The sequence below is a fragment of the Mytilus edulis genome, chromosome 6 (assembly GCF_963676685.1).
Source record: "Mytilus edulis chromosome 6, xbMytEdul2.2, whole genome shotgun sequence".
Lineage (NCBI taxonomy): Eukaryota > Metazoa > Mollusca > Bivalvia > Mytilida > Mytilidae > Mytilus > Mytilus edulis.
Genome location: NC_092349.1, coordinates 42,285,259 through 42,300,552, shown reverse-complemented (window position 1 = coordinate 42,300,552; position 15,294 = coordinate 42,285,259). Strand labels below are relative to the sequence as shown.

Here is a 15,294-nt window from a genome sequence, read left to right as displayed (position 1 = left end):
ACAATAATTTAAAATGATATTGCTGTTTTTGAATTCAACATGTTACATGATTACATTAGTGGTAAATTCAGAACTACAGTAGTTCCTAAAACCTTTTTGTTGAATTCAACAACATCATGAGTCTTTTTTTTACTGCCTGTCGGACATGAAGCATACATGTACTTACTAATATCATATGACTTTGACTGTCCTTTCCCCATGATGCTTCTTGTATAAGTTCTCTCCCTTGTCTACAACTATTGTAACATCCTTTTCCAATTACAATAATACCTTGTGGTCATGAGACATATCCTGAAAAACAGATCGGTAAAATTCACTAATAATGAAGTTTCACTGTTCGTAACATAACTACCACAAACAATACTTGTAATGACCTTGCGAAAAGTATAATTTATGGGTTACATGTACATTAAAATGAATATACATAATTATTACCGAGTGATGTAATCAAAGACCTGTGGGACAATTTCCTTGTTATGAGTGTAAAATCTAATTGATCCTTTAAGTAGGACTACCTCAGGTAAACAGATGTACAAATTATGAGAAATATATCACTAAAATCTTATATTTAAGTACAACCAGATACAGTGCTGAATTTGTAAACTTTTTATATTCAGGTTGATTTAACATGATACTCATGCAATTACAATAATTTTAATTTTGATGTTGTTTTATGCAGATGACATTCAAATTATGTACATGTATACAGGAGCTGCACAAACCAATGTTGAATTATGATTAAAAAGATTTGAACAGTTGAATTAGAAATTTTGAAAATGTTTAATTTTTTCCTTCAAAAATGCTTAGGCCATATAATATACCGGTACTAGTAAACATATTATAAATTATCACACATATTTATAAGATGCTCTTATACCTAAATTGAGTTTATAATTTCAAGAAATCACATTTTAGTCAGTTCCTTCGCATATTGTGTACTTTTTGTTGCTGTGCATGTACGTATTTCATGTCATGAATTGAACCCATAACCTGTTTTTTTCTATTCACATATTGTAAACTGAATTTACAAAATGTTTGCAGAACAAATTGTTTGAGGAAGTTAAATGTTACATGAACAATTTTTCACAACAATTCATATATAGACATGAAAGGTAAGAATGTCACAGAACACAATGCATACAATTAAAACTTGTCAAATTACTGACAAACTGAGCTGGAGAAACTCTAAACAAGTCGATAGTAACTGCACCTGTATTATTCTCAGCCATGACACCTACTTATTGAAATATCCGTCTTCATTTAAGTGTTAATTCAAACTTAAGTTATTAGAGATAAGTTGATATTGAAGTACACTCAGTCCTGATAATATAAATGTTTTTAAGATTGCCAACAAATTGAATTCAGGTAAAAAATTTCAATTTCAAAACATTGTTTTTTCTTTCTCCAGAACAGAAAGCATACTGTAGAAGTCAAAATTGAAGCAGTCAGAGTTGAAACTGCATAACATTTTACTAAACATAATTAAAGCTTGGACAATTCACTATACTTCAACCTCAAGCAGTCTAACTTCTTTAATGACTAAGATTACAAAAATAGCAACATTATTTTCAAATTACTTATGTCAAAATCCTTCATCAATGCTCCAAAAGTGAACTATAACTAAATTTTCAATACCATCAATCAACAATAAACTTTAAATAGAATATTATTATGTAATAACCACTTTTTTCCCCACTTTACAATAAAACACCTGTATTACAGGCTGTGATCTACCGGTACTTAATTAATAATCCCTATCAAAGACTAAATTAATCATTAAACTCATCAATTCATTATTTAAGCTTCAAAGTTAAATGCATTTCCCTTGAGATAAACATTTCAGAAGTTTCCATTTATGTGTGATTGAAATACATGTACTTAATGGTAGATAACGTTCAATCATGATATACATGAAACCATGTAATAATTACATCAAACTATGGGATGCATAGGTAATTACAATGATTTTTTCACCATGCATGGATCTCCTCCTTTTTATTTTCAATTTGCAGACAACCAAGGATCCCTTTCTCAAATCTGACATATATATATGTGATAGAAATGGGCTCAAGTCCAATCATGTGCAGGAAATTACAAAAGATTGAATATCAGTCCGATTTTCAATTTGATTTAACCAGCTGCCTTTTGCAAGCCACTATATTGTTTGGGAAATAAACTCTTCATCAATTATTACGAATTCACATTTGTTGTCAAGGGTGCTTATGTTTTAACATTTTTCTACATACAGATACTTATCATTAAGGTCAAATACAAATTATGTAACCATATTAAGTAGATCTTAAGTAGACCTTGTTATATTGTCTTCAAGTGGATTTAGTGTTGACCCAAAGAAAAATATACATGCATATCTGAAAAGCCAGACAAGAGGGAATTTGACAGGAAAAGAAACAGAACCTGTTGACACAGAATTGTGTATCACCAGTATGCAATTTTGATATAATAATTTTCAATGTAAATGTGTTCTATCTAACAGAAATTCTCCTGAAAACTTTGTTATAAACAATGCCTTAATATCTGTTTCTGTTGGAACAAATATTCTGATAGTCTTACTCCATATTAGAACAAATACAGCTATATTTGTTTGAGTTGAAAATATTATGAAGAATTTCTTTATTTCATTTGCTACTTGAAACTATTGTGATAAAGGAACTACTATTGCATGAAATAAAACATGTTAAAATGTCAACACAAAAACATGCCAAGTATTCAAGTCAAATGAACCAGTCAGTCCAAGGGTGCAAGACCAAATAATCTTCATATTGAAATGAGACGAGTCAATGATAATACTGCATACCAAATATCATTGACTTAGGGACGACATCAAAAGTTTAATGAAGGATAAAAAACTTAATTTACATAGTTTTCTCACTGACCTGCGGCAATGTTGACCCCCTGCCACCAAACTATTTGATTTAAGTTTTTTATCCTACATCGATCTTTTGATGTCGTCCCTTACCATTTATAATGGATCACCTTTAATAAAATCAACGGTACTAATTTTGTTGCACCAGATGCGCATTTCGACAAAACATGTCTCTTCAGTGATGCTCGTGGCCAAAATATTTGAAATCCAAAGCTTATATAAAAGATGAAGAGCTATAATCCAAAAGGTCCAAAAAATATAGTCAAATTCGTGAAAGGAATCAGAGCTTTGCATGAGGGAGATACATTCCTTAATTTATAAAAATTTCTAATATTTTGTAACAGCAAATTTTAATACCACAAAAAATCCGTATTTTCATTTAACTGGCCTGATAAAAAAATTGTGACATGTAAACTTTACAAAAACCATAAGTTTGAATTCATGGATCATGACTGGGTGGGCAGAATCTAATAATTAATCTCCATATAACAATGAGATGTGCCAATGTCATTTATCTAGCTACCATAGTAAATATATTAAAATTAAAATAAAGTGACAAAAAGAACTTTTTTAAAGTAGTTCATTTTTGTGGATTAAATTTTCAAATATTTATCAACTGACCTTATGACACCTCAATAACTTTCTATAAAAGTAGTTAACATAATGAGGAAACAAACATTTCATTTCCGTCTTTGAAAGATTAAATTCACAATGTGGCATTTAAAAAAGTTCAAACAAAACCTGTTTTTGTTGATTTTAAAATAACTTTAGTGTTGACTAATTCTCATAAATAGTAGCATTTCATTTCATTTATCCTTTTTAAAAGGATCACTAAATGAGTTGAAAGAAGTGAAATGAACCCCACAATGTATCATTGATGCCTGGTTGAGATAACTGTCCCATCCAAAACTGACATAATTGATTCATGATCTATCTGCAAAATCTTTCCCTCAAGCAGATTCAAATATGAAATTTATTATAAATTCATAATGCTAATCACTTAATTAACTATTCTAACTTTCAATTCTTTAAAATTTTACAAGTCCTTACCTTGGTACTGAAAAATTATGTGATCACAATGCTTATTTCTAAAATTAATAAAATATTTTCACATTTGAACCATTTGACTGATTTTGAATAAAACCTCTATCCTTTTTATTGTTTTCTTTTCATGCAGACTTCCTTGTTATTAAGTATATACCATTAGGTACACACGGTAGCAATATCATACAGCTTAAAGGGAAATCTACTGTATTGAATTTTCATCATGATGTAATACACACTTAAACATTCTGATTTCTTTTTTTTACAACACAGCAACTTAACAGCATTTACTTTTACTTCCTACATTCAAAATCATCTTTTCTTAAATTTGTTTGTCTTCATTAATAAGTTAATGTTTTATAATTATTTTTTTCCCCTATATCCTCAAAACTACCATTTAAATTCGGTCACATCAACTCATCCCATGATTTTTGTGCTTTTGTGTTTTTTTAATGGACATTCATGCTTTTTATTAATGGACATTTTAGCTTTTTCTAAATAAAGGAGCTTCAAAACATAAAATGTTATCATAATTAAAAGTTTCAAAATCATCTAATATCTCAAACACAGACAATTCATAATATATATATAAATATCTGTCATATACATGTATTTATATACAGCTTAAAGCTGTCTTTCTTCTTTTTTTACTACTAATGTTGCTATGTTAGAAATTTATTACAATAAATCCATGAGAAATTTAAAAATAACAAGTTATTCAGAAAGGGACAAGAAAAAGTAGAAGACTGTACAACTACACAATCAAAAATCAAGATATAACTGCTAGTCAAAAGAGATTAATTTGAAGTACAAAGATAAATAATTTTCTTTTTAATAGAGATAAATTCCACATATTGACACCTACATTAAAGTCTGAATTACTAAATAGTTCGCCAACACACTTTTGTCCTATGAATATGACAGCACTTTCAAAGGGCGGATTGAAATAAAGTTTTTGTAAATTTGTGGTCTGTACAAGGTTTTTAAGGGCATACAATACGATCCCATATTTACAGTTTGATGAAAATTTCCATATATATAGGCTATTTTTTGCCTGATTAAATCAAATATGCAATAAAAAATGTACCTTCATGTGCTACTTTTTGACCGTTAAATGAGGTCAATATTTTGTATATTTGCTCAAAATTCTGATTTGTGGCCGTATTTTCCCTTTCGAAAGAACGCTTTAACTTTTTTGTTTTAAAAGATATACACAAACTGTTTTTAGTTTAATAATTTGTAATTTCTGTATTCTATAAGTATCCTAAAAATTTATGCATTTTTTATTCAGAAAAAAACGTAATTTTTGGCTGTATATTTATCAAAATTAAAAAAATGCACTATTTACAGTTTTATAAAATTTGGTCCACATAATCTCCCTGCAAAATGAACAAAATGTAGTTTTAAAAAATAGGGGTCCATGCACTCATTTTCAAATCAAATCAGTTTGAATGATAACAAGAGTGCACATGCTGAAATGTCTCACCTTCTATAATAATCATTGATATTATGTTGATAGTCCTATATAAGTATAAAGCTAAGCTTTATTAGAACTGTCACATAAACTTATCATTAACCAAGATAACTAAACAAAGACCAATGAACCTTGAAAATGAGGTCAAGATCACATGAACCATGCCAGACAGACATGTACAGCTAATAATGCTTCTATACAACATATATAGTTGACCCAGTACTTATAGTTTAAGAAAAATAGACCAAAACACAAAAACTTAACACTGTGCAATGAACCGTGAAAATGAGGTCACAGTCAAATAAAACCTGCACGACTGACATAAAGATCATAAAATATTTCCATACACCAAATATAGTTGACCTATGGCATATAGTATAAGATGAAAAGACCAAAACTTAAAAACTTAACTTTGACCACTGAACCATGAAAATGAGGTCATGGTCACATGACATCTGCCCTCTAGACATGTACACATTACAATCATTCCATACAACAAATATAGTAGACCTATTGCATAAAGTATGAGAAAAACAGACCAAAACACAAAAATTTAACTATAACCACTGAACCATGAAAATGAGGTCAAGGTCAGATGACACCTGCCAGTTGGACATGTACACCTTACAGTCCTTCCATACACCGAGTATACTAACCCTATTGCTTATAGAATCTGAGATATGGACTTGATCACCAAAACTTAACCTTGTTCACTGATCCATGAAATGAGGTCGAGGTCAAGTGAAAACTGTCTGATAGACATGAGGACCTTGCAAGGTACGCACATAATAAATATAGTTATCCTATGACTTATAATAAGAGAGAATTCAACATTGCAAAAAAATTGAACTTTTTTTTCAAGTGGTCACTGAACCATGAAAATGAGGTCAAGGACATTGGACATGTGACTGACAGAAACTTCGTAACATGAAGCATCTGAATACAAAGTATGAAGCATCCAGGTCTTCCACCTTCTAAAATATAAAGCTTTTAAGAAGTGAGCTAACGCCGCCGCCGCCGGATCACTATCCCTATGTCGAGCTTTCTGCAACAAAAGTTGCCGGCTCGACAAAAATCAGTCAAAAATGCATCTTTTCCCGATATATCATAGTTTGACGTCGAGAAAATAACATTTTATGTTAGCAACGTCATTACCTCCCCTGTAACTGTATTGTATGCCCTTAAAGAAATTGGTGAATATCATCCATTGAGTTGTACTAAGATGTGATCACCCCATAAAGGTGAAATTAAAAAGTTTTATATGTCCCCTTACAAAACTGTTATTTTATCAAAAAGTCAAATAAATCAAGAGCATGTTGTTCTGGTTGGTTTTTGTTGGTTCCTAAGTGTTTCTCATAGTTAGAAGTTTCTCATTTTTATAAAGATTAGAATGTTGGTTGTGTTGTATGAATGGTTTTTAATACAGCACTAGTCATTTTGGGCCCTTTAGTAGCTTGCTGTTCCGTACTTTGACCTATTATCGTTAACTTTTATACATTGTGACTTGGATGGAGAATGTCATACAACATCTTTTTATTTATAATAAAAAAAGAAGAAAACCTTCAGAAAAACAAGCGAAACTCAATGGTGTATGATAATGTTTTGTAAGTACATACCTATGATGCCTTACCCTTAGAGTTAGATAAAAAATAATAATTTGTAAAATAATCCAACCCAATTTTACTGATTCTTCTCATGCCTCCTGTATGTTAAGTTTATATAAAGAAAAATAGTGTTTTTTCTTGGCCTAAGTTTATACAACAAATATGTTACAAAAACATTAATTTGGTCCCTTACTTGTTCAAGATATCAATTAATAATTTTGTGTAAAAACTGGTTCTATCGCTCACTCTTACTTTAAACATTTAAATATCTAAATGAATTATGCATGTACAATCTATCCTAACATATAAAACAAAAAGGTTTAGTGAACTGTTAAACAGTTTCACAGGTACTGTCTCAATATTAATTTATTGAACGTAAAAGATTTTTTTATTGTCAAGTTTTATATTGAAGTCATGAAATCTAAGCAGTTCATTTCAATAAAACACACATAAAATTGATTTTTTAATACTATCCCTTTTACTTTCCTTTCTAAAGGCGATTTACAGAATAATGCAAAGTTGTAAATTTTGATATATTACAGGAAGCTGAAACAACGGGCAAATTTGACTATTTTCTATATTTTTAGTAACAGCTGTAACTATAAATTTTAGCAAGGTATCATAGTAGAGGTCTATGACAAATTATTTATTTTAATTAGAGTTTACTTAGTCATGTTGCCATGACAATAAAAACAAGAGTGCATACCCTGAAAATTGTCTCGCCTTTTCCATTAGTCATTGATATTATGTTGATAGTCCTAAATGTAAAGCTTTATCACACTGTAAGGTAAACTTAACATTAATCAAGAAAACTAAACATTGACCAATGAACCATAAAAATGAGGTGAGGGCAGATGAACCATGCCAGACAGATATACAACAAATATAGTTGACCTGTTGCTTATAGTTTAAGAAAAACAGACCAAAACACAAAAACTTAACAATGCTCAATGAACCATGAAAATGAGGTCAAGGTCAAATAAAACCTGTGCGACAGACATAAAGATCATAAAATATTTCCAAACACCAAATATAGTTGACCTATGGCATATAGTATTAGAAAAAAAGACCAAAACTCAAAAACTTAACTTTGACCACTGAACCATGAAAATGAGGTAAAGGTCAGATGACACCTGCCAACTAGACATGTACACCTTAAAATCATTCCATATACCAAATATAGTAGACGTATTGCATACAGGATAAGAAAAACAGACCAAAACGCAAAAACTTAACACTGATCAATGAACTGTGAAAATGAGGTCAAGGTCAAATAAAACCTGCGCGACTGATATAGAGATCATAAAATATTTCCATACACCAAATATAGTTGACCTATTGCATATAGTATTAGAAAAAAAGACCAATACTCAAAAACTTAACTATAACCACTGAACCATGAAAACAGTGTCATGGTCAGATGACACCTGCCAGTTGGACATGTACACCTTACAGTCCTTCCATACACCGAAAATACTAGACCTATTGCTTATAGTATCCAAGATATGGACTTGACCACCAAAACTTAACCATGTTCACTGATCCATGAAATGAGGTCGAGGTCAAGTGAAAACTGTCTGACAGGCATGATCGAGGACCTTGCAAGGTATGCACATACCAAATACAGTTATCCTATTACATGTACTTATAATAAGATAGCATTTAACATTACAAAAAATCTTTATTTTTTTTTCAAGTAGTCACTGAACCATGAAAATGAGGTCAAGGACATTGGACATGTGACTGACGGAAAATTCGTAACATGAGGCATGATCTAACGGTATATACAAAGTATGAAGCATCCAGGTTTTCCACCTTCTAAAATATAAAGCTTTAAAGAAGGTAGCTAACACCGCCGCCGCCGCTTCACCAACCCTATGTTGAGCTTTCTGCGACAAAAGTCACAGGCTCGACAAAAAAGCAATATTTCAAAAGTCCATGAGTCACAAAGCATTTATGAATGTATGGCAATATATGGTAATAGTTTCAAAACCAAAATTTTTGAATAACTGTTATAATCTAAAGTGGGATCATGATGGTGGAGACCAAAAGTTTACTAAGTCATTTGTAAGTCAAAATATAATTAATCAATACATGTAACATGTATAAAGGCAAATATTTAAAAATTGGGGAGAAGCAAATTACATCAGCTTTTTTCTCCCATGCAGAGTAAAAGCAGCTTTTATTTTGTACGTCTGGTAAAACTCAACCCAATGAATACAGCATGATAATGTCAGAACTAAAGTTTCTCTTCAACCTTTTACTGAGCCAAAAATTTTCAAGGCAACCAAGGATTTTTTTGGTGTGGAACTTGCTTATAAATGATAGCTTATTAAAATCAGACCTCTCACTTGATTTTTGTTTATTGATTTGCTACACAATCATATGCATTTGACATCGAAACAATTTTTTCATCTAGCATAAGCAGTATTAAAAAGTGTTGTATTTTTTTTTCAGGCCAGATGATAAAACAACTTTTTTGGCTGACATCGGATTTTATCAGAATTCAAAAGTTCTAAGTTTTCCTAACCATTCTATGCAACACTACTTTTCATTATATATTCTTTTTTAAAGTGAATCATTTCTGGTGACTAACTAGCAAGTTTTATCAGTTTTCAAGTTTTTTATCCCTAATATTGTCAAAACATTTGTTGATACCATGTAAGTATGTAATGAACTATTGTTTGGATTGACAATATCCCTACTACAATCCTATTACATTAGAAATATGTTAACATCACTAGGACACGGAAACATTTTCAGACAAGTGCCAACAATTATCCTCTGATTAGATTGTTTATAAAACACGCTAGTATATTACCAACAAACGCTTGTGACTTATCTCCTCTAAAGTACACCTTGTCAAGAAGTCTGTACAGTCTACAGAAATCTCCGTCAAATTCTAAATATGTGCATATCAGGTGTGTTATCTTGTCATGTTATTATAATGAATACTTATGTACAAAAAATAATCTTCTTTTCAAAATTTCTTCCTGAGGCTATTTAAACATACTGCATAAAGTATTCTACATGTAACTTGTTTTGTAAAATATTTCAAAATTACATGTTTTTTTTCTGAACACTCGAGTGCATTTGAAAAGAGTTGCTTACAAAAGGAAGTTAACTTTATCACAGATCAAGGATAAATATTAAAGATGAGTTCTTTTCAAATCTTCAATTCAACTTTAAAGCTTAATACACAAATTTTTTAAAAGGATTATATTGTGACATATATAAGCTATATATGAGATACATATGAATACCTAAAACTATTAAAAATTACTGTAAACTTCAGAAATCATTGCATGTATTTATTGTTGCAATTTTAAGAAAAGCAACATACATGTAATTGATATCAGAATGTGAGTTATTATTGTGACACTCAAGAAGCCACATTATTTGCATTAATAAAAACCTTGCAAGGGGGTCTCATTAGGGGGTTCCGATCCTGGATCACGCTTACTGTTTTGTCAGATTCCTGTATCCCGCTTACACTATGTACGTAAGCAATTATCATTTTTTTTGTCATTTCCCAGGTCCCGCTACACCTCATTTCCCGTTTTCACGACACAATAATTTGACTTTCACGTGTCCCGCTTACAAAAAATCAGCAATCCCACGTCACGCTTAGACCCCAATGAGACCCACTTGCAATAATTTACCCTTTATCAGAGATGAAAGAAATGTGAGATCATTACCAGTTTTTGGTGGGGTTCTTGTTGCTTAGTCTTACTTTTCTTTATAATCCTGGTACCTTTGATAACTATTTTCTGTTATGAATTGTGTACTATTGTTTGTCTGTTTGTCTTTTTCTTTTTTAGCCATGGCATTGTCAGTTTATTTTTGATCTGTGAGTTTTAATTTTCATCTGGTATCTTTTGCCCCTCTATTTTAACTTTGTTCTTGTTTGGCTTTATAAATATTTTGATATGAGCGTCACTGATGAGTCTAATGTAGAGGAAACGCGCGTCTGGATATGAGCGTCACTGATGAGTCTAATGTAGAGGAAACGCGCGTCTGGCGTACTAAATAATAATCCTGGTACATTGTACCTTTGATAACTATAAACTGTGTAACCAAAAATCTTAAAATCATAATTACATGAATTACGTACTTAAATTTAAAAGAAAGTTAGCTGGTACATTCGAAGATCCAGGCTAATAAAAAGGACACTTTGAGATCTACACAAACGTATTACTAACAAGTCTATCATTGTCTATATGCATTAAAACCTTTCACCATTAAGTTTACATACTGTTATGTAACATGTTTTACACTAGTTATACCTAATTTGGAAAGTATGTAGTCCAAGCAAAAACTAAAATAATAGAACATGATGTTACATGGGACTTTGAAGGTCAATATAGAAAAAAGTGCATACATATTAATTGTAAACAAAGGTAATAATATATGTTATTGAAAATCTTCACAAGGAAAATATGAGCTCATATTCCCCCCATTTATGTTTTATAACTCCTGAACTGTTATGCAAAGGGGATACAGACCTGAGACCACTGACTGACATTATGAACCCATGTCCCCTGTGAAGATCCTGAGTTACAACTATATTATACTGGAGTGTCCTGATTTAACATCATCCTCGATTTGTTACTGTGACCAATCAAATTAAGAGATTTAAGTCAACAAGTTTTTTATATTTTTTTTAATAGTGTCTAACCATGTGTAACCTTATTGATAACACAAACATGTGAATTTGTGCACCACAGACAGAAATAGCACTTACAATTCTTCCAGGCCTGCTTCCACAAAAATTATTGAAAGATGTTAACATTTTAAATAAGGCCGTTAGTTTTCTTGTTTGAATTGTTTTACATCGTAATTTTGGGGCCTTTTATAGCTGACTATGCAGTATGGGCTTTGCTCAATGTTGAAGGCTGTACAGTCACCTATACTTGTTAATTTCTGTGTCATTTTGGTCTTTTGTGGAGAGTTGTCACATTGGCAATCATACCACATCTTCTTTTTAATATATAAGTTGTTATATTTTTTGTGAAACGATACCAGATTTGATTGAATCAAAAGGAATATCAGGGTAATTGTGATAGTGTAGACTTTGATTTAAAGAGGCATCATAAACTTGTATAACACTGAGCATTTTAGATAAAGCATATATCCACTTAAAATTTCACGTCTTTTTGCAATAATTTTATAAAAATCATCATCATGATCATATTGTCTAAAAACTACTTCGTACTTTGCCATGAATTAATATAACACTTATAGCTGGCAATGGTATCTTCCTGTTAAGCATATATTTTTTATTGTCTGTTTTTGTCAATTTTTAAAGTTCTAGGGAAATAAGTTCAAATGACTATTACCTATCAAATGCCTAATTGAAGTTCTATATTTTATCAATCAAATGCTGTGTATTCTTTTTTTTTTTTTTTTTTTTTTTTAGAAAAGTACTTCACAACCATTTATCTTTTAACAGTATCAGTAAGCAATGGTGAGCAAAACCCTGCTTGCTGTATAGTTAACATAGTATACATGTACATATCCAAAACTTCATCATTATAACATCAGGTTAATCTTTTATCGGATTTCAAACGTTTGACATCAAAGACAAAATTTTAATGACTTCCTTTAGATTCAATTAATCATTCAATCCACTTATTAAAATAATGCAATATTACAATACATAGGCTTTTTTTTTTCTAATCATTCCTTCAAAAAACAAATTACGAACATGGCAAAACATTATCAAATATTAAAAAAACGGAAAAACAAATTTTCTTATTGTTTTTAACATGATTTAAAAAGGCTCACCTGTATTATTTTGTCTTGTTTTTGAGATAAAATTCCAGGTGAACCGATAATTTAATCACGACTGAATACACAGAAGATGTACAAGATAATGATTCAGGTTTCAGCCCACATCTAATTGTCAGATTTTTGTGGTTGGACAATTATGACAACTTGTACCAATACATGTAAAACAAAATAGTTTGATTACAGTCGTTTAACTGTCTGACTGACATTTAATTGACAATTTTAGCACTGTTTGATAGGACTCGATGTGTAATATACATTTAAATAACTACTTTTTGTTCAAAATTGAAAGTGTTTAGGATTATATTACCTATCAAGTTTTAGCTTGAATTTAATTTGCAAACTTTATTTTTGATATGGTGCAATTAAGGTCATCTAAGTACAATAAAATTGGTATATATAAATTCAAAAAGAGTGTCCTTTTAAACTTTCCAAATTAAGTTTCAGTGACATTTTAATCGTCCTCTTTTTTGCACCTTTTATTAAATGTTTTCAGGGATAAAGTAACTAGAGTGAGGTGATTAAATTATGAAGATCGCTGAGTCTGCACCATTAGCCACTAGTCCCTAACCCCAGATTAGTAACATTTTTTTCTGACTAGATAAGTAACTAATTGCAAATATTTATTTCGAGAGATAAGGCCACGGTTTTTTTAATTGTTGGTTTACGGATCCGCCGACCCGATTTTGCCGATTTTCAGAATAAAAATAAAATTGACTTTTCATGCTTTTTTATTCCCGCCGACCCTTATAAATGCATTATCCAGGAAAAATAATTAAAATTTTCTTTTATTATGAAATGAAATGCATTAATCATTAACAAAGTTGATAACACTTTCTGTTGTGAAAAATAAAAATTCCAATTTACGTTTCTAAAAATAGACAAATCAATTATAACTGACCTTGAAATGTCTTTTGCGCAAATAATTTTGCGAAGCGAAACCTGTTTTAAAACCAGTTACAAAATAAGTTCGTTTCCCTTATTTGTCATCAGTCCGTAAGATGCATCATCTAAGAGAAATAGACTTGTCCAAATGTGGACAGGTGGAATACATCAATTAAAGTATACTGAATATTAACAAATCATTTGAAATTTTCTTGTTTCATAGATAACAAAAAATATCGATCATTGGGATAAAAACCGGATTGCATGACAACTGATTAACCCGATATTGTCGTTTTTTTCAGTGGACGAGTCAATTCGTTTTTCGACACGTGTGTTGAAACTTGCTTATTTTTGTACGACGTTCTTATATTTTTTTTCTTTATCAGTTTTTGTGCTTGAAGATCATTATTCACCAAGTTTTCTGGAATTGATTGAGAGCTACGCGAATCTGTTTTTCTTGTTTGTGAAATGACGATTTAATTTCGTCTTTGTCCGTGCAACCCCCCTTTTTTACAGGAAATTATTAAACGATGTCATGCGATGTTCATGATCACTGATCAATAATATTTCATCGAACTTAATGTTAAGAAATGATGACAAAACAGCATATAAGACAAACATTTTGTTAGTAAGGTGAAATATATATTTATTTTGCTTATTTTTTCTGTTTTGAAAGATATTTTTTTTTCTTTTTTTTCCCGACCGACCGACCCGACTTTTTTATGCGAAAAATCCGTAAACCAACAAATTAAAAAACCGTGGCCTAAGAAAGTTGTGGAATATATCAGTCGATGGAAAAGATTTTGGTGCAGACTGAGATCCATCATTTAAAATTAATTTTATTCCTTTCTCAAGAATTAAAATGTATCCATTTGAACTGTAAGGAGGGGTTGAGCTTACAAATTATGAACACAGACAGAAGAATACAATATACCCCCAAAAATTAGTTTGAAGCGAGAACAAAAATAATGTCCCTGAAATTTTTCAAAGAGTTTGAGATTCAATTAGACATAATCTGCTTTCTAAACCTAGCATTCATTTTTTACTCTTGATTTTTCCTAATAATTACAAAATTTTGGTGAAACCATTTCAATACAAGGGGTCTATAAGTAGTTGAACTACTGTATCACTAGACTGTAAACACTGTGGTCATGTTGGTTGTGAGTTTAAAACCAGCATGTTAATAAGAATTGTCAGTTTTCCTCCATAAGGGTGATGGTTATCTCTGGACGCAGAACTCACAAAGCCCAATAGACATGAGCATATTGCTTTGTTTTTATACACCAGTGTCCTTAATATTTTACTTGTCCAAAAGACAAAAAGTTAAAGAGAAAACCACTTGCCTAAGTTATGTACTTTCATAAGAAATTTTAAACTACCATTTTGGATACAAAATTATTTAATCCTTAAACATTTATTTTTCTCTGAAGTAACCACTGATAAAAGGTTTCCCTAACTGTGTAAACTGCCCTTTCCAATGCTGGTTTTGGATAGATACCATTTTTGTCTTGATATATGAACAATATAGCATAGGAATATAAAATATAGACTCTGTTATTAACCAAAAAAATCTTGAGACATCAGCCTTATCAGATTCAATAATAAAAGGAAAT

The 15,294-nt window shown here is 30.7% G+C and overlaps 1 protein-coding gene across 12 annotated transcripts in view; it reads right to left on the bottom strand.

The window, feature by feature from the left end:
• LOC139527680 (apoptosis-inducing factor 3-like) overlaps positions 1 to 15,294 on the bottom strand; it is a 63,983-nt gene that overhangs the window by 46,467 nt on the left and 2,222 nt on the right. For 3 of the 12 annotated variants that reach the window (XM_071323266.1, XM_071323267.1, XM_071323272.1), the window contains exon 2: positions 167 to 291. In XM_071323266.1, the coding sequence (XP_071179367.1) occupies positions 167 to 200 (34 nt within the window). In that variant the 5' untranslated portion in view covers positions 201 to 291. Of the gene's footprint in view, positions 1 to 166; positions 292 to 435; positions 551 to 3,505; positions 3,715 to 3,934; positions 4,179 to 12,793; positions 13,074 to 15,294 lie in introns of those variants that run through there. The other 9 variants (XM_071323264.1, XM_071323275.1, XM_071323265.1 and 6 more) reach the window with 7 other exon arrangements.